This window comes from Macrotis lagotis, chromosome 5 (assembly GCF_037893015.1).
Source record: "Macrotis lagotis isolate mMagLag1 chromosome 5, bilby.v1.9.chrom.fasta, whole genome shotgun sequence".
In the NCBI taxonomy this organism is placed as follows: Eukaryota; Metazoa; Chordata; class Mammalia; order Peramelemorphia; family Peramelidae; genus Macrotis; species Macrotis lagotis.
Genome location: NC_133662.1, coordinates 27,975,696 through 27,996,672, shown reverse-complemented (window position 1 = coordinate 27,996,672; position 20,977 = coordinate 27,975,696). Strand labels below are relative to the sequence as shown.

The window sequence follows — 20,977 nt, the reverse complement described above, 5'->3', positions numbered from 1 at the left end:
CTGTATACATTCCATAAAAGAAAAAACAATTCAGACTTCTTCTCTGATGGGAGGGTCAAAAATTTTATGGAGATTTTCCAATTTGTGAAAATGAAGGTGAGGGTTGAGAGAGGAAATGCCATGCCCCTAACACCTGCAATGTAGAAGGGATGACCATTGAGTTTTTCAAACTCAATTAAATTTGTTCACTTCACTTTATTATGTAAATGCTAATAATTACAAATCAATTTGTGGTTAAGCTATAATATTTTAAAAGAATAATATTTAAAGAGAAACAGAGATAGAGTCTAGTCACTGTGGCGTAGTGGAAAAAGTTCTGGATGTGCCAGGAAACCTTGTATTCATATCCTAGCCCAAATACTTACTGGCTATATGACCTCTTAGAAATCACTTAATCTAGGGGCGGCTAGGTGGCGTAGTGGATAAAGCACCAGCCCTGGAGTCAGGAGTACCTGGGTTCAAATCTGGGCTCAGACACTTAATAATTACCTAGCTGTGTGGCCTTGGACAAGCCACTTAACCCCATTTGCCTTGAAAAAAAAGAAATCACTTAACCTCTCAGAGCCTCAGTTTCTTTATCTGTGAAATGGTGATAATACCTATAAGCACCTCCTTTACAGTGTTATTCTGATGATCAAAATGAGACAATTTAAAGTGCATTGTAAAACTATCTTATTATTATTATTATTACTAATGATTTATAAAGGCATCTAGAGATAGAAATTTGAATTGAAAATAAGGTGATCAGGAGAAAATAATCATCCTCAGAAGAATTGCAGGATCATAGAACCATAGGATAACAGAGCAGGAAGATTTTAGAGATCATTGAATTATAGCTCCATCATTTTACACCAACTAACCTCATAAACTACAATCATAGAGTGACAATCAGCTCATTAAATAAAACTGGGAGCATATGGAGATAAGAAAAGATGGAGATTGGGAAGTGAGAGGGAAAAGAGGATATCTGTTTTCAAATATTCTAGGAACCATCATGGTGAATAAGGATTATGTTGTACTTGGCTCCAAGAAGCAAACCAGGACCAACAAATAGAAGATACAAGCATGTGGATTTTGCTCAATGTAAGGGATCCTTAGTAGAGGAATCTCTCATCGAAGGACTTAAAATTGAAGTGACAATGAATAATGGGCTAGTCCTGGAGTAAGAAAGACATGAGTTTGAATCTGGCTTCAGATACCTTATATTTGTCTCTGACAAGTTACTTAACCCTGTTTGCTTCAGTTTCATCTTCTGTCAAATGAACTAGAGAAGGAAAAGACAAACCACTCTTGTATCTTTGCCAAGAAAACTCCAAATGGGGTTATGAAGTGTTGGACGTGACTAAACAGCAAAAGGTATAAGAAGTACAACTATTTGTCTCGAAAATTTTAACAAGAATTCATGCAATGTGGTGAAGTAGAAAGATGAGTTTGGAGTCAAGTGACCTGAGTTCAGATCCTACCTCTACCAGTTGCTACTTGTACAACTTTATACAAAATTTGAAAGCACTCCAAGTTTGTTTCCTCACCTATAAAATGAAAGATTGGACTAGCTATTTTCCAAGACCCCTTCAAGCTCTAAACTAATGATCCAATTTAAGGGTTTAAATCAAATCATATTGAAGGATCAGTACTGGTAGTACAATAGATAGAGCATTGGACCTAGAGTCAGGAAGATGTCAGTTCAAATTTGGACTCAGACACCTATTAGCTGAGTGACCCTGGGCATGTCACTTAACCTCTGTTTCCTCAACTATTAAATGAGAAAACATTAGTTCCTATCTCTCAGGAGCAAGTGAGATAATATTTGTAAATGACATAAAGCAGACACTAAAGAAATGCTTAAGCCCTTCCCTTCCAACTCAATGATTCTGTGTTGAGTACAGATATGTATATGAATGTAAATTAAAAACCTGTTTTTCTACCCATTCTTTTTCTGGTTCCCTTTTCTCCTTTCTGTCCCAACTAAGTTTTTAGAGCCAGCAAAATGTATTTTCTTCAAAATACCATGCCAATACCTTGGTCAGCTTCATTTCCAGCACATGACTATTCTGAATCCGGCTGTCAAAATGAGCCACTTCTTTGGTAGAGGACTTGACTTTAGCAATTATCTTCACATAGGAGAAGACAATCACGGCAGTTGGGAGCAAAAGACAGAAGAAGAGGATGTTCAAGATGAACGTTTGCCCGGTCACAGAGGCCTGAGCCAGCCACCAGTCGAGGGTGCAGGATGTTCCAAAGGGCTCAGGGGCATAGTTCCCCAGACCTGCCAAGGGCATGGTTGCCCAGAAGGTAGCGTAGGCCCAGATGATTGCCAGGCAGATGTAGGCATGATGTCTCTTCAGCCAAGTCCCTGGGTGGGAAGGGGGAAAAAAAGCATTATTTACCAAATCTGAGAGTTGGCTTTATTCATAGGGAGCCACCTATGTCAAGAGCATGGGAGACTCCCTGCAAAGGATTTCAGAACACCCCCATTGAGGCATTCTCCCCAGGACGTACCCTATTCTCTGTAGATTTCCCAACCCTCCTCCTCATACATAGGTTAATCAGACACCCCATATTTCCTCAACTAGTTCCCCATAGAAACTAATCTCATATACAAATTCAGCAATATTAACATTAAGATATTTAATAACATTAAATAAGATTAAATGAGAACACTAGATGATGAGACTCCATATACTACCTTCTTTAGAGATAATATAGTTAATAAGCTGTTGTTATAATTATTATAAGTTAAGATTGCAGTTAATAAGGGTCTTTTAGAGACATAATGCCGAAAGAAGGACTCCCTAACAGTAGAATTTCATGTACTCAGGAGGCTCATTATGGTACCATGGAAAGTACACTGAATTAGGACTCAAGAGACATGAGCTCCAATCCCAACTCTGATGTGCTGACTGACCTTCAGTAAGTCACTTCTCTAGGCCTCAATTATCTCATCTATAAAATGAGGGGATCAAACTCATTTCTAACTTTGACTATCTTTAAATATAAGGACTGCAGGACTCCTCAGCACCCAAATGTACTCAGAGACAAATTATATCAGGTGAGGAAAAAAGAGTAAATCATACCTTTTATTTATTGAACACCTTTCTTCCAAAAACCTTTTGGACCTTCTTATTTCTCATTTGACCTCTTAATGTCCTTGTCAGAAAATTTGTATGTACGTGTAGGAAAAGATGTTGATCATTACTAAGCTAAATAAAAACTGAACTAAAGCAAACTAAACTAAACTAAATCAAAAACAAAATTAAAACTAAAACAATTGTCTCACCGTGGCAACTGACAAAGCAGCCTCCTGTTTGTATTAGAATGAGCCTGTCTCTTGCCTAGCAATCATAAGAGAACCAGAATATCTTAAAGGGAAGTTCAGAAAGCACTGAAAATGAAATTCTCTGTGAATATCCCTCTTTTCTCCAGGAATAGCTTTCATTAACCAAAACAGAATCCCTCAAAAAGACCATATTGAAAGAGCAGGGAACATTTTAGGAGTCCAAGTCTACCACAGAATAAGGGTTGACTTAAGCTCTGTCTTTAACCTGAAGAGAGTGCTACCCACACAACACACACACACACACAGACATACACAGACCTTGGTTGTTAGATCTAAGGAAGTAGAATTCTGGATGTTTATCTGTCTGCATTTAAGTATCAAAAACTAAATAAGAAAATAAATATCACAGAAGTTTAATCTATTCACCTTCAGAAATTTTGCTTGTTTGATCCTCTTGGAGTTTCCTGCTCCTCACTCCTCATATCCAATCAATTGTTTTGTTCTAGTCATTGTGCTACTATGATATTTGTCAACTGGAAGCTACATGCCACATTTCACCTATCCTGTATATGTCCCTTAGGGCCTCAAAGAATGCTCCACAGGGTAGATACTTGGTATTTTTTTAATTGAAATAAATTAACTACCTCAATCTACCTCTCTTCTCTATTCCTACAGCCAAACATAGCTGAAGTCTTCATTATTTCTTTCCAGGATTGTTCCAAAAACCTCCTGTTATCCCTGCTACTATTTTCTTATCTCTCTACATTTTATCTTGCACAAGACTGAAAAATACAGGACTCTGATCACATCCCTCTCCTCTTCTGAAACCACTCCAAATGAGGGCTAAACTCCAGAGACTAGCATTCAACCATCATCTTGTTCTGGCTGCAAATCTACCTGTGCAATCTTTCATGTTCCTTTTCACATACTCTATGATTCAGTCAAACTGATATTCTCAGTACCCTCCCCCAGTGCACTTCTTTCCCATCCCACAAATCTCTTCCTAACAACTAGGTTTCATATGGAGATAAAACTGGATTTGGAGTCAGAAAGATCTGACTTCAAATCCAATCTCACACCCTTACTTGTTATATGACCCTGGGTAAGTCATTTAACTTCTCTTATGTCAGTATCTTCATCTGTAAAATGAGGGGATTGAGCTCAATGGCCTCTAAGGTTCTTTCTAGTTCTAGATCTATGATTCCCCCATATCATATATCACTAATTCCACAAAACTTCCTTTGATCCTTCATACTCCCCAACTACAGCAGTAAGTAATTCTCTTTTGGACCTGCAGTCTAATTTACATTATATTTAATGTCCATGATTTGTGTTTCCTAATTGACTTGTAAACTCCTTAAGTCTGGGTTTAGGTCTTATTTTTTGTGTGTGTGTAATCCCAGTGATTAGCATAGGGTCTTGCATATAACACAGATAAGTGTTGTTGAATTGATTTTAATTCCAAAAGAATAACTTGCACAGTTAGCCCCACTCTGGTACCTTATCTAGTGACTAGAGTCTATATTACATTTACACAATTATTGCCATATTTAAATCTTCATTTATCATGCTAAATCACACCATGAGTTGGATCAAAAGATTTAAATTTCACAGTCTAGGAACAGAGTGGTGGCAATGATATGGCTAAATAACTCTTGTGCAATCAATTCTTAATTATCCACCCTAGTGGAAGGGAGCATTGGCACAGATAATCCAAAACAGATAATTAAATAAAAAACATATATAAGTTACTTTGGGGGTGTTTGTACTTACATTTGGATATCGTGTAAAGTTGTCATATACAGGAGGGAGTAGATTTGTTCTGTGATGCTCCAGAGGGAACTAGGACCAATGGGTGGAAGTTACAGGGAGGCAGATTTTGGTTCAACAATAGAAATTACCGTTTAACAACAATGGAACCAGACTGCCTCGTGAGGTAGTAAGTTTCCCATCACGGGAGGCATTCAAACAAGATCGCTGGATGTCCTGCGATCAGGGATGCTGCAAAAAGGATTCCTGTCTTGGATAGACAACTGGACCAATTAACCTCTATGATTCCTTCCAATCTCAAGATTCTATGATTCTGTGATGCTATGAGTGCTTCAGATGTTCTGGGATGTCCAAACAACTTCAAACAAAACAGTGAAGCCAGGCTATAAAGAAGACTAAAAAACTAGCCATTGTCCATTCCATTTCTCTGCTAAATGCCTCCCTTGTTACCAACCCTTTTCTGGGTATCTATAGATAGCATCATCCCTTAGACTGAGGCAAAGCCACAGGCTAAAGCAGAATCTTTAGAGAAGAGAGAAGCTAACATTTAGACTCCCTCTAAACTTGTTTGTTCACACCTTCCTTGGGAAATAGAAGGTATTGTTTTGGTCTAAAAGACTTTTTTTCTCTTCTACAGTAAACAAGATCCTGTTTACATTCATAGGACAATTAATTGCCCAAATTTTGAATCCAGTTATAAAATTTGAAAGCAGTGTCCCTCCAATCAAGATGAAATAACCCAAATCACTGATCACAGATCAGCAAATGAATATTGACCGGGCTGTATTTGACATCTTGGTTAATGTTGGATTTATTAACAACTCCAAAATCCTTGATGGGCTAGGGTTGCTGGAATAATTAAATAAGTAATCCAGTGCTCATTAAAAATACTGTGATGAAATCATAGATTCAAATTCCATTCCTCACAAATTAATTTTAAAAGGTAAAATTCTATCACAGGAAGATAGACAAAACTAATCACCCATTTTTCTCCCTTTTCTAAGGACTTAAAGTTCTAATTGTGGTTAAAGGCTAAAATAATTGACAGGTGAATGAAAGATTACTGATCTTGCTAAAGAGCATGTTAAACTTTGTACTTACCTTCACATTCCATGAATAACTACACTTCAACCCAGGGGGTAAATTAAACTTAAGTCTAATTGGTTAAACTTAAACCTCCAGTAGATTCTCTTCTGATTTCACAAGTCCTCAGTGTCCACAAAGGAAAAAGCACTGATTCAGCCATTTTCAATATAATGAAAGGTCTATTTGAAAAAACATTTTAGCAACCTCTGAAAATTTCTATCAATTCTTTTTTCCTCCTGAGACAATGTCCAGAACCTCATCTCATTCCACATTCAAGAAGGGACCAAAACATTTTATTTTGTAGCTCTATATAGACCCAGTCTGGACTTACAGAGATATTCAAAGATTTATAGGCAGGGTGTTTCCCTAGATAAGATTTTCCATTTCAGAATCCCCTTTGACTAAACAATTGAGTGGGCCTGAGTCTCAGGAGCTAATCAAGGTTATCTTTAATTATAATTACATTTTTCTCAGTCAGATGGACTGAGGATTTGTTAGTCAAGGATTCCATCAGTTAAGAAGATAAACGTTATATGAGGAAAAATTATTTTCTTTCTCCAGGATAGTGACCTAGGACCAGAAAGCATTTTGAGATGTTTTAAAAATCTAAGATTTATGGGGACCAAGGAAGTCTATACAAGATGCCATTCAGAAGGCTCTGGATCTGACTCAATCTTCCCAACCAATCTCTAACCCTGCCTCCCAAGTAAGGAGATCATTTCTGCAGGAACTTTCCAACTTACTGTAGGACAGGTGGCAGATTTTCAAATATCTGTCCAGGCTGACGGCAGTCATGGTGATAAGGCTTCCACAGCCAAAGAAAAAACCGGCCCATCCATACCAGCGGCAGCCAACCCAGCCAAACACCCAGCGATGAGAGAAGCAAGAAATGATCGTGAAAGGCTTTCCAACAACTAGAAAAGAAAAACACAGTTTACCATTGAAAACATTAGTGTTGTCAAAACAATTTTTTACTCTTGACACCACACTATTTCTCTTTGTAGGATTATTTATTTAGATGAGAGAAAACTTCTGGAACAAAATCTCTAAGGGGTATTAATAGACAGAGCTATGAACCTGAGTTCAAATTCTGATTCTTATTTACTACTTTGGCACATGGATAGAGAGTCAACCTTAGAATGAAGAGAACCTAGATTCAAATTCCATAAACTAGAGTAGTGACTTTAGAAAAATCATTAAATCTATTAAGGCAACTTCCTAAGAGTGTAAGTTACAAAAAGGTACTAATCTGCCTTGGTAGAGGGAGCTTCCTCATCACAAGTTCCCCATATCCATGAAATCACAACTCTAACCCCTAATCCTGATCATTTTATAGGATGATTAGGAGATAAACTTTTCTAGGTCCCTGCTTCCAGGCAATTAGCATATTCTCATACCCACTTTTAAAAGGAGCAATTTAAGATGAGAGATTAAATTAGGAAGTCAGAGGAGGTCAGAGGAGAGGTTGGAACCCAGGGTTCCTGGCTTCTGTTACAATACTTTATTTTCTCAATTATGTCCGTTATAAAAGTTAAACTTGTATGAAAGTCCGGATAACTAGGCTGATGGAGGTGCAATGGTGGCCTAGGCCAGTAGTTTACATCAATGGTCTAAGGAATTCATGCCAAAAATACTTTAATGATATCTTAAACAATAAATAGTTTCAGAATGCTAAAAAAATTAAATTACTCTGGGAGTTCATGATATATATTGATGTTAAAGGGATTTGCCCAACAAAAGCAATGGGAAACAATCACTGTCAAAACAGCTGTTCCATGCCCAAAGACCCTAAGAGTGCACACCTGTTCTGTTGTGAGCAAGGGCCATGGTTAACACATAGGCACAATATCAAGTTGCCTTTGGTGATCTCCAGACCTACTGTGGACTTAATCCTACCTGGCCCTGTCCTTGGAATTGTCCCCAGTCCCAGGCAATGATTTAGATCCACTGGATTAGACAAGATTCCCCTAACAAATTAGGATGACCAGTGTCTTACAGATGTTTGAATCCAGTCATTAGGTCAATCTATCAGTCTAATTAGCTAAAGGAGCTTCTTTAGACAATCAGATTATATAAAATCATTTTATTCTATTCTCTGACCTATCAAAATTCCCTTTTCACAGAGAACTTGGTCTACCTGTTCTGGCTAAGTTGATTAATGGCTCCTTTTGTACTCAAGGATCTCATTTGAAATTATGTCTCTGATATTTACTCCCTGTGATGCACTGAGAAAATTGTTCTCCAAAGACTCTAATCAGTCAATTGGCATAAAAGCATTATATCAAACAGTTACTATATGCCAGAAACTATATTAAGCACTGGAAATACAAAGAAAGAAAAAAGAAAGTTTCCTTATCTGTAAAATAAGGGTATTGGACTAGATGGAAGTAATCAGTTGCTACAGTAAGCAAATCACTGGGTCTTAGCATCAGGAAGATTTGAAGGGGGACCATCAGTGGGGGTTGGGTTTGAACCCTGACTTTTCCACTTGGTATCCATATATTTTACTGTACCATGCTGATAGTTCTGTGAAATAAAGAAAAGCAACTTCAGAAAGTTCTGGGCTTGAGCGGCAACCATCCCTGGACCTTGGAGGCTCTAGTTATTTATTTATCAAAGGTACATCATTTTTTCTGGCTCTCAAGAAAGCATCTTTCAGCTTAGATTCATTCATTTCCAGTTCAATCACTGTATTAAATTTATTGACCTACTCCTTCCCTGAAGGTAATATGGAGAAAAGGAAGGTAGGAAAAAGGATTTTATATAATCTGTTTGTCTAAAGAAGCTGCTTTAGCTAATTAGACTGTTGATTGATCCTAATGACTGAATTCAAATCCTAAATCTATTATTTACTAGTTGTTCAACTTGGGCAAATAACACATCTTCACTGAACCTCAGTTATCTCATTTATAATATGGGCATAACAATATTTTTGCTGCCTGTCTGACAAGATAATTGCAGAGCAAAAGTCTGCATAAATGCGAGTTACTGATATTCAAGAAATGTCCTAGAATGTAGATTGGGAAACTCCCTAATTTTGCAGATGAAGAAACTGAGGTTTAGAGAGGTGACAGAGTAATTATTACTTGTTAGCTCCCTCCCCAAACTAATTATGCTATTTTCTGTGTGCTAAATGCATTACTATAGATTCAACATCCACAGGGCAAAAATAGACTTGCAAGTTGTTTGTTTGTTTTCAGTCATGGATATGAATTCCTACCAATTCATCTGAATGCTCCTCATTAACTCCCTATTGTGCTCAATACCATAGACTTGCAGGATGCCCAGTTGGAGGTTAGGAGTGCAGCTTGTGGCTTCATCAAAACTGCATTCTAGTAAGCAAGCTAATATAAAATGTTGTCAATCATTCAATAAACATATATTAGATGCCTGCCATGTGCCAGGCTCTGAAAATGCAAAAGCAAAAGTAAAACAGTTCCTTCCCTCAAGAAGCTTACCATTTATTGGACAAAAAAAATGCTCAAGAGGAACTAATTACAAAATTCATAAATGCAAAGTAAACATTAGGTATGTTCTCCTGTAGAAATTGAAATTTGAAAAAAAAAAAAGCTATGACTTTTAAGATGTGGTCACAGGGAAGGAGTATATTGGGAAGGAAGAACAGAAAGGACAATCTCCCTTAGCACCAAGATTAATGTCTATGAGAACAGGATGGAAATTTAACTCTTCCATTGCCTAGTAGTTTTCATTAGCTGATTAATAAATTTTTGCTGAACTGATTTGAATTGACAAAGGAAACCAAACAGCTATTAAACTCAATCATGACACAAGAATTGCTTGTTGAGTTAAAGGAATAAATGAATGAATTTCCCATCTGAGCAAACTAAGACTAGACCCATGGCGAGTGGAGAAGCAATCTGAAAGGATGATTCTCTCATTGTTCTGACACTCTCCTTAGCCAACATTCCTCTCTATACTGTCCTAAACTTGAGCATATTAAGGGAATACATGGAATGATCTGATACATCAAGGACATATCATTTCACCAGTGTGGATGATCCCTTTAGTAGTGACTTTAGAAAAATCATTAAATCTATTAAGGCAACTTCCTAAGAGTGTAAATTACAAAAAGGTACTAATCTGCCTTGGTAGATATCAGTAGATGAATGAACTGAGACAGGATAATTATAATTCATTTGGAAGAACAAAGTATCTAAAACCTCATAGAGAAATATGTGGGGGGGGAGTAGAAATCAAGGGAAAATAGCATTTTCAGACCTTAAATTATATTACAAAGCAGTAATAATAAAAATAATTGATGTTGGTTTAAAAATAGAGAAGTAGAAAATGAAAGAGACAAAGTATATGAAAAACAATAAAAAATGAGTAATTCAATGTTCAAGTATTTAAATATATAAATTATTTGGGAAAGAATTCTTTAATTGACAAGAACAAATAGGGAAATTGGAAGGGAGTTAAGCCAAAATTAAGTTAGACAAACATCTTTTAATATATTTCATCATAGATTAAAGCTAATATATGGTTTGAATAATAAATCTCACACTATAAAAAAATTATAAGAGAATGAGATTAGGTATTATTTACAACTATGACTAGAGAGAAATTGTCTAAAATCAAGGACTAGAAATGATCATAAATAATTAAAAAAAGATAATTTTTATTACTTGAAACTGAAAAGTCATTTATAAACAAAATCCATGTAAGTGGGATACATTGTTGAATGGGGGGAAAAATCTTTGATTCATTTATTGCCAAGAAGAATCTGACAGCAAAAATATAGAGGCAATGAATATAAATATTTAAGGCAAAGAACCATTTTTCAATGAAGACATGTACAAAGTTTATGAACATACTATTTACAAAAAAGGATTGAAAACTATTAAGGAGCATATAGAAGATTTCTCTAAACCTCTAATAAAAAGAACAAAAAAGACAACAGCCCTGAATAACTAACAGACTGGAGGGAAATGACTATAGATATCAGTGTCAGAGGAATTGTAAAATTGGTGCATTTTTAATATATGCTAAAAAAATTACTGAGAGAGAGGGAGAGGTATAGATCTATGTTATATGTATATTTACATATACTTATAATCATACAGACATATGCAAACCCCCAAAGGTCAAAAAGTGACACATACATATTACAATTTCAAAGGTGTAGCACTTTTTGTGTTAGCATTAACAAAAAAGCAAAAACAAAGAAAATGTCCACCAATTTGGGAATGTCTAAACAAATTTTGGTATTTGAATATCATGAAATACTATTGTGCTATAAAAAAATGATGAATTTGATAAGTTTGAGGAACAAACATCACAAATTGATACACAATAAAGTGAGCAGAAGCAGGAAAACAATATACTAGTGACTTATAGCAATGAAAATACAAAGAATAAAAACACAAAACTAAACATGCTTTAAGTAAAAATAGCCACTTTAGCCCTAGAGAACAGATGATCAACCCCCACCCCATTCATTGTAGATGTTGGGATTTGTAGGTGTATAGAAGACCAAAAATATTTCCAGGCTAAATAGATGTGCTAGTCAGTTTTGTTGAACTGCTATTTTTCCTTTCTTTTTAAATCTTCATAACAAGAAATGAATCACTGGGAGAACAGCAGTATATATTTGGAAAGGAAAATGATATAAATATTTGGTCAGTCTTTTTCAGTCAAGTTTGGTTCTTCATGATCCATTTGGGTTTTTTTTAGGAAAGATGCTGGAATGGTGTGCCATTTTAAAGATGAGAAGACTGAGGCAAACAGGATTGAATGACTTGCTCAGGGTGACACTAGTAAGGCTAGCTGATTTGAATCAAGGCCAGATTTGAATCAAGAAGTTGAATCTTCCTTATATCCCTGTGCTACTTTGCTGCCTATATGTATCTAAATATATGTGTGTGTGTGTGTGTGTGTATATATATATATATGTAAATATATGCATATACATGCATATTAACTATTAGTAGGTAATCTTTGATAATTAACTTCATTATCCTGAGAATAACCTGGTATGGTCCAAGGACCACAAACACTCAAACCATTACCAGGATCATCACTGAAGCAGATTGCTCAAATTTTCCCACACTTTGCCCTTTCCTGGCACAGCTTAATAATCCAGAACCGCTTACAGATCATGGCAAGGCATTAAAGTAAGACTTCATCAAAAGAACTAATGAAATGCCAATAAGGATTGAGTCTCTCAAATCTCTTCACAGGTCCATAGTGTTGTTCCTGGTAATGGGGATACATTCTCTTGGGATCTGACTATCTAAAAGGGTTGAGAAAAGGGACTGAGTATAGTTACCAATTTATAAAAGTGAGCTGAGAAAAAAATGTGAGAGGTAGTGGACTTGAGAATGAGTCTAAAAATTCTGTCATTGGGAAGAGAAAGATTTTTTGGTGAGTCATTGCCAGGCTAATGAAGCAGACTGCTTGTCCATATCTGGAGCAGTTCTCCTAGGTGAAGTCATTTTTCAATGAATCAGATCAACTAGGGACAATTTTTTTAGTTAGGCTTCATCTAATTCCTATGAGACCATAATTATTTACTATGAAGGATAGCTGATAAGGCAGGTTTTAGTCATGGATTGTAATCTCCTCACTGAATGCAACAGAAAAAGTTTCAAATCTTATTTTCTGCATCTCCCCTCCCCATGTCTTCTTTTATATTGCCTACTACTTGGGCAAGTAGGTGGTACAGTGGATAGAGCATCAGTCTTGCAGTCAGGAAGACATGAATTCAAATCCAGCCTTGGACACATGACATTTACTAGCTGAGTGACCTCAGGGCAATTTCCAGTTGTCCTGATTCATATGATCTTCAGGAACGAAGGACAAACAATAACAAAAACAATATCCTGTTCAATCTGTAGATATCTACCCCCATTAGACTGTGAACTGCTTGATGACAGGGATGATATTTGCCTTCTATTGTATCCTTAGGGCTTATCATATAGTAAGGAATTTAAAAAAAAATTTGTCAAGTAACATTTAGGTGATATACAGGATTGTGTACCTAGTACTGGAGAGGATTTCAGAAATTACTTAGTCCAATCTTCTCATTTTACAGATGAGGAAACTGAGATCCAGAGAGAGATGAACTCGCTTGTCAAGGTCATATATTTCGTAAATAGTGGAGGTGGGATTTGAATCCAAATACCCTAACTCCAAATTAACTTACTACATTGCCTCTTAATTAAGGTTGAAATTGAAAGCAGCCATTCACACTACAATACCGCCACCCTGTGATCATTAGAGGTGATAACAAGTCTGCCCAGGAATAGTTTCACAGCCACAATTCAGTTTTTCTTTCTTTTCTGCGCCTATGTAATTCCCAGAAGGACTAATGTGATTTGAATCCACCCACTGAGTGAAGCCTATACAAAGAATTCTAGGCAGCCAAATTCTCAGTAAGAGTTCAACTAATCTACTGCTGAGCAATGAATAGACTCACTGGGGACTACTTTGATCCTATTCTTAAGAGAATGGCAGTCAATGCAGCACTTACAAGGAAGAAAACCTGATACCATAAAGCATGATTAAAGGGTGATTTTAGGCAGGGAAACAGTGATTAAAATTTTTCCAGTATGTTAGATGTTCATGTCTCCTCTTCAAACAGTAATCAGAAATGAATATGATTTCCATAACTGAAATGACTTGATGGTAAAAGAGACTTGCTCAGGGATAAACAGGTCAGTGAATGAAGCAAGATTCAAACCCAAATCTTAACTCCAAATTCCAGAATGCTAATAATCACAGAATGTCAGAGCTAAATGGACTGACCCTTGGATACCATTAAATCCTACTCTTTCATTTTCTAAGGGAGAAAAATGAAACCATGTAAAGTGGAGGTGGGGGAGCAGGACATAAGTAGGCATGTGATAGGTGCCAAATGAATGTTAAAGATAGGAAGTGTTCCAAGTTCAATGGAAGGGATAATCAGATTAATCATTTCTGCTTGTTTTATATGCCTTAGCATATTGCTGAGTATGCAATAGGAGCTTAGTTTATGGGATTTGACATTTGAACCCATTTTTCCTTGAGTTATGTAGTAGAAAGCATGATTAATTTGGATTCACAAGAGTGCAAATGATAATTCTCCTGCTTATTGTACAATCTACATGACCTTGGATAAATTATTTTATTCTAAAACTTCTATTTAAGGATGAAGCTCAGCTTATATATCCTCTCCTTTCTTAATTGGTTGCATTATTCTGGGATTTACTGAACTCTCATCATTCCCCCTTGTTGGGTACCTTGCCTCCACCTCCTCCTCCTCCTCATTAGATTGCTAGCTCTTCTAGGGTAGAAAATCCATTTTTTCATGTAGACTTTAATTCTCTCATCTATAAATTGAGGGGATTATATTAGAAGACCTATAAAGTCTCTAAATCAATAGTATCAGAATGGTTCTTACTCTGCTGAATTTATTTTTCTTGCTATATATTGCCAGTTCATAATTTCTTCTCTCCTTCAAGGATGTTCAGAGCATTCATTTTAAACTTGTTCCAAAATTTAATCAATACAAAATTATTGGGGGAAAAGAGGAAAAGAAGGTATCACATAGTGACATTTTTTTCCTTGACCCCGAAGTCCACCAGAAATAACCCTGTAGACCCAGGGCTACTTCCTTATATTTCCTAACCAGTAAGTTTTCATTGACTTCAAGGGAGGAATTCTTTGTAGAGAATGAACTAGAGTAAAGGAATAAAGTCATTGGTCATATTGGAATGGGAAAGTTAAAAAGCACCAAGAAGAAATTATATTATTGTTGTATTACCTGAAATCCCTAGGTCACAGACTGCTAAATTAACTGTCATTATTTCAGCCGGTCTTAGCTTCTTCTTCCGTTTTGAGGACATATAAATCACATAGCCATTTCCCAAGGTGGACAAGACACCTAAAGGAAAAATACGAAGTTGAAGCATTGAATAACCAAGACAACTGATTGACTGACAAGACAAATTAATGACAAACCACCAAAAAGTCAAACCAATCTATGAAAACATTCTTCATTTCAGTTCCAACCATTTCTTATAAATAATGTCATTTATGTAAATGAGCACCCAATTTTTGACATCCATCTGAGAACATTTTACAATTAGTTGGCACTACCTATACAGAATCATCTACAAGTCTTCTTATATAACCAATTGGAATTTTAAAGGCCCTAAACTCTATTTACTTCACTTTCATTGGAAAAGAATTGTTGAACTTCTTGGTCTATTCATATTGGGTCACTGGACCCAGATGATTCTGGAGAAGAAAGTTTTTTAGCCTAGCACTCCCCCATACACACACACAAATCCAATTCATGTGCTTGTCATGGCATAACCTCCCTTGATATCAAAGTCTTCTTTGATAAAGAAGGACAAACATCATCATCATCATCATCATCATCATATGGTAGGGGTTTTCTCCTTGCCTCAAGATGTCTTTCTTGATTCTGCAGTCATGTATCCATGGAATTCTGACACAGTCACCCCCCCCAAAAAAAAACATTATTTCTTTGCTCTCACTCATTTCTCAACCATCTACAATTTGATTTCTGATCTAATCTTTAAGATGAAACTGTTTAATTGCCTCATCTAAAGTCCTTTACTCAAACTTCATATGCCTTGGCTTCACTGCAATCTTTAACTCTCCTGACCATCCTTTCTTCATGGATATTTACTATCCTTTCTGGATTTTCATGATTTTTTTCTTATTTTTTTCTTAGTTTTCTTATTATTTTTTCTTAGTTTTTTTCTCTTAGTTTTCTTCTTATTTATTTGATTATCCCTTAATCTCCTTTGCTAGATAATCATCTGTATCCTGCCACCTTCTTGGATGTGTGTCACAAGGCTCTATCACAAGGCCCTCCTCTTTTTTTTCCTCTCTACATCAGGGACCTCTTTAACTTAAGTTTAATTATCATCAGTGTTCTGATTTCTCTAAGATCTATCTAATCAGAAGGAAAAAAATGTGCTGATTTCATTTTGGAAGAAAGAATTTTCTGTTTGGGATTTTCTGGATTGGTTGGTGTATTAGTTAATTTGACTCCACAGCAATTTTTACTCTCTTTTTACCTTTTGTTAAAAGAGATGATTCTCTAAATGAAATCCAAGAGGGACATATTGGGAAGTTAAGTTGAAATAAAAACAAAAAAGGTAAAAATAACTTTTTAATAGAACAGGAATGTCCTTTTATCTTCATGTAGTTCAATATGCCAGTCAGAGCTTTACTTTCCTTTTCAGTTGTCAAGTCTTATCCATTCTACTTTGACAATATTGTTCATGCCCATCCACTTCTTGTCAATCATATAGCCAAAATTCCAGTCCATTTTTTTGCCTAAAACAATGGTTCCAAATTGAATGATTTCTTTTGTTCTGCAACAGGCTAATCTGCCCTGAACTGAAAAAAAAATCATAATCCCTCAATGAAATATTTTCATGAATCATTACTACTCTCCCTAGAATCAGAATGGTCAAATGACCTATCATGCCAAGTCAAATCCTACTTATGACACATTAAATATTTTCCTTCACTCAAATAAACATTTATTGTTGTAGTTGTTTTCCACTCATTCAGTCATGTCTGACTCTTCATGACCTCTTGAACCATAGAGTCTATGGTTCAATACTTGCAGTAGTTTGCCATTTCTTTCTCCATTAGATTAAGGAAAACAGAGGATAAATGACTTGACCAAGGTCACACATCTAGTGTCTGAAGTCATATTTAAATTCAGGTTTTATTGACTTCAAGTCCAGTTCTCTATTCTTGAACCACTCAGCTGTCTCCTAAATATTTAAGTACCTATAATACATACATATATACATATATACATATATACATATATACATATATACATATATACATATATACATATATACATATATACATATATACATATATATATATAAAATCAGGCACTGTGCTAAGCTCTGTAAATACAATAAGGGGCAAAAGAAAGCTTTTAAGTCAAGGAGTTCACAATCCAATGAGGAGAGAAAATAAGCAAATAAATATGTAAAAGCTAGCTATATGCAAAATAAATAGGAAATAATTAAAAGAGGGAGGCACTAGAATTAAGAGAGGTCAGAGCAGGCTTCCTGAAGAAACCTGTTTTGAAAAAACAGCAAAATACAGTAACTATGTCACTGAACTTAAATTCTAACTCAGAAGCTTACTAGTTGTATAAACCTGGATAAATAACTTCCCCTTTCAGTGCCTCAGTTTCCTCCTTGAAGAATTTGATCATTTCTAATGTCCTTTCCAGATCTAAATCTCTGATTTTCTTAGCCATTTTGCTTCTTAGTAGATTCTAAGACTAGAATAATAATACTTACCTAAGGAAATATCATTCTAGTCCATTTTTGTTTTATAAAAATCATTAATTATTGGTTTTCTGAGTATTGACAATAGAGATTTTGTGACCCAGCAGCATATTTGAAATATCAAACTAGCTTCCTCTCTTGCTCTGGGGCATCTTCACAAATATCAGCTGAATTGAGTCAAAGAAATGCAAAGTCATTTTTTATATTAGTTTAAGGAAAATAAGACCAGGAAAGTATCTTGTCTAAAGAAAAAGAAAGGAGACTTTTCCGAGATTAATATAATCTGAGTGTTTATCATCATCCCTGCTCTCTTTCATAAATATGCATAATTAAAAATCGATTATATCCATCATTAATAAAACTACTGGTCATTTGAGAGGGAGAGAAAAAATGAATTTTGCTTTATTTTCCCTTGTTTATTTTGTGATAAGTTCCCTTCAGTGCCTTCAGAATCACCTTATTTGGGGCAGCTAGGTGGTGATAGAGCACCTGGAGTCAGGAGTATCTAAATTCAAATCTGGCCTCAGCCACTTAATAATTACCTAGTTGTGTGGCCTGAGGCAAGCCACTTAATCCCATAGCCTTGCAAAAACCCAAAAACAAAAACAAAACAAAACAGAATCACCTTATTTCTACTACTACTTAATCTAGCCTCCTTATTGAATTTTCTTCCATTTTTCGAAATAGGTATCTAAAAATATAGTCTTATTTTTACTCTTATGGGCCTTTTATCTTACCATAGGTTTGGTCTTATCATTCTCTATAGCAATTAAATCACAGGTTCACACACACACACACACACACACACACACACACACACACACACAGAGAGTTTCTTCATCTGCAAAAATTAGTCTAGATGACCTCATTATCAAAATGGGGGAATTATACTGCCTTCCAACTAGCTCTGAATCCCATGATTAGAACATCCCCAAGCTGAATTTTAGCTCTCAGTCTATGATGCTAAGACTTTGACATCTATAGAGTGCCTTACATATTTCAAAGTAATTTAAATGTATTATCTCACTTAACTATCATAACAGGCCTGTGGCTGAGATAGGAAAGGCAGAAATTATGGGTGAAGGAGTTTAGTCTCAGAGAAGGTTAATAATTGTCAGCCTTTTTGAATATTGGACATTCTTAGGCATCTCAAGGACCCTTTGGACTGGATAGTTAACTAGATGACTCCTAGGCACACATGCTGTAGGGATAATGGAACCAATAGTCAATAATTTCTTGGCCTCCTGCTATTTATATTTTACCATAGACTTTTCCCCCTGACATCCACTGAACCATGGATGCCAACATTTAATTTGTGCCTTAAAATCTTGTGAGTCATACATATGGAAGTTTACTGGACATCTGCCAATACAAAATATCTTACACTATATTATCTTGAATCTGGTATCATATTGATGGTAATATTCCCTCCAAAAATACAAATTACAACTCATCCATATCTGCCTTCACTTTATGACTCTCATCCACATCCTCCCATAAATTCACCACTGGAGAGTTTTGGATAATTGGATCATCATCATTTGGATCATAGACAGTTGGAAGATTTCCAGTGACTTATTCATATAATTTGATTAATAAATTTTGTTAAATTAATTTTTCACAAGTAAGCTTTGATAATGAATAATGTCTTTGTATTTATAAAGACACATATATGTAGAGATCAGGAGGCCCTCAAGAGATTATCTAGTCCAACTTTTTTATTTTACAGATAAAGAAACTAAGTCCTGAAGAGGTTAAATGACCTCCCCAATATATACAGTGATAAAATTTTCTGGTTCCAAATATAACTTTCTTTGTATTTTGCCATATTAATTCACTACTCCTTGAGCCAGATGAAATCTTATAATATTGACATTAAGAAACTGATAGACAGAGCATGTTCTGATCTATACTAAGATAGTTTTCTCATCATTCTCTATAGCAATTAAATCTCGGGCCCCATTTAAAACACACACACACACACACACACACACACATACACACACACACACACAAATATCAGTGGAGTCCATTATCCCACCATAAAATATCATTAATTGCATACTCTTCATTTCCATAATTCCTTGAACATGATATGTTGCTGCCTGCCCAAGCCCTCCAAATGCCCACTTGCAAATGATTTGATGTATTGTTTAACTATCTGTTTATAATCACCCAGTTACCAAATCAACTTTTTTGCAAAGTCCAGATTCTTGCAAATTGCCTCCTCACCACCACCACCCCCCACAATTATCATTTGATCAAGTAAAACTACCATTGGGCCTTTATTTTAAAGAGATCAAAGGAAAAAGAAAATAACATTCGTATGAAAATAATTATAGAAGGTTTTTTTTTAGATTTTTCAAGGCAATGGGGTTAAGTGGCTTGCCCAAGGCCACATGGCTAGGTAATTATTAAGTGTCTGAGGTCGGATTTGAACCCAGGTACTCCTGACTCCAAGGTCGGTGCTCTATCCACTGTGCCACCTAGCCGCCCCTATAAGTTTTTTTGTAGTGGCAAAGAACTGAAAGCTATGGATGTGCCCATCAACTGAAGAATGGCCAAATAAATTATTGGATATTAATGCAGTGTATCACTGTGGTACCAGATGAAACTATGAAAGGAATATTTACATAGAGAATCTTAGAAGTACTTGTATGAATTGATTAAAGAGTTGACTAAGAAAAAGTAGATTAATTCATGCAACTATATATATATATATATATATATATATATATATATATATATATATATATATATATATCTGACTTGGAAGGATTTAAGAATTCTGACCAATTCAATAACCAACCCAGATTTCAGAGAATTAACAATTAAGCATTTGTCCCAGTCAGTCATATCCTCATTTTTCTCTAGGTCTCACTCTTAATTCCCCAGTCTTGCTTTATCAGATCCTCAATCAGGTATCTTACCAGGGCTACCTTGTCCATTTTCAGCTTCCTTTTATTTGTTGTCCTCCCCTATTAGAATATAAGCTCCTTGAAGGTAGATAGCCTCTTTCTGCTTTATGTGTGTATGTGTGTGTGTGTATTTGCATTCTCAGTGCTTAGCACAGTATATGCTACATAATGAATGCTTAGTTAATAGCCAATGATTTTTTGACTCTAAAGTTGCTTCCAAATCTATTAGTCTATAAATGTTGATGTTTGTCCTTCATTCTTGAAGAATACCATAACATCAGGGAGTGATGCCATGACAAGCATATGAATTGTATTTGAGTGAGGGAGAGATAGACATGTATGAGGATGACAGGAGATGGCCCTGGATGTGAGGAAATCAAGGTTAAGAGACTTGCCCAGACAGAAAGGAAAATGATCAATGTTGGAGGGAATGTGGGACACTAATGCATTGCTAGTGGAGTTGTGAACTGATCCAACTTTTCTAGAAAGCAATTTGGAATTATGCTCAAAGGGTTATAAAACTATGCATACCCTTTGATCCAGCAATGCAGCTATTGTGTCTATACCCTAAAAAGATCATGAAAAAGGGGGAAAGACCCACATGTACAAAAATATTCATAGAAGCT

General features: G+C 35.7%; 1 protein-coding gene across 1 annotated transcript in view; it reads right to left on the bottom strand.

The window, feature by feature from the left end:
* The window catches only part of OPN5 (opsin 5), a 76,157-nt gene that overhangs the window by 36,667 nt on the left and 18,513 nt on the right, over window positions 1-20,977 (bottom strand). Inside the window, exons 3-5 of the mRNA XM_074190174.1 lie at window positions 14,898-15,017; window positions 6,877-7,047; window positions 2,019-2,353 (exon numbers count right to left, since the gene is read on the bottom strand). Coding sequence (XP_074046275.1) covers window positions 2,019-2,353; window positions 6,877-7,047; window positions 14,898-15,017 — 626 coding nt within the window. The remainder of the gene's footprint in view (window positions 1-2,018; window positions 2,354-6,876; window positions 7,048-14,897; window positions 15,018-20,977) is intronic.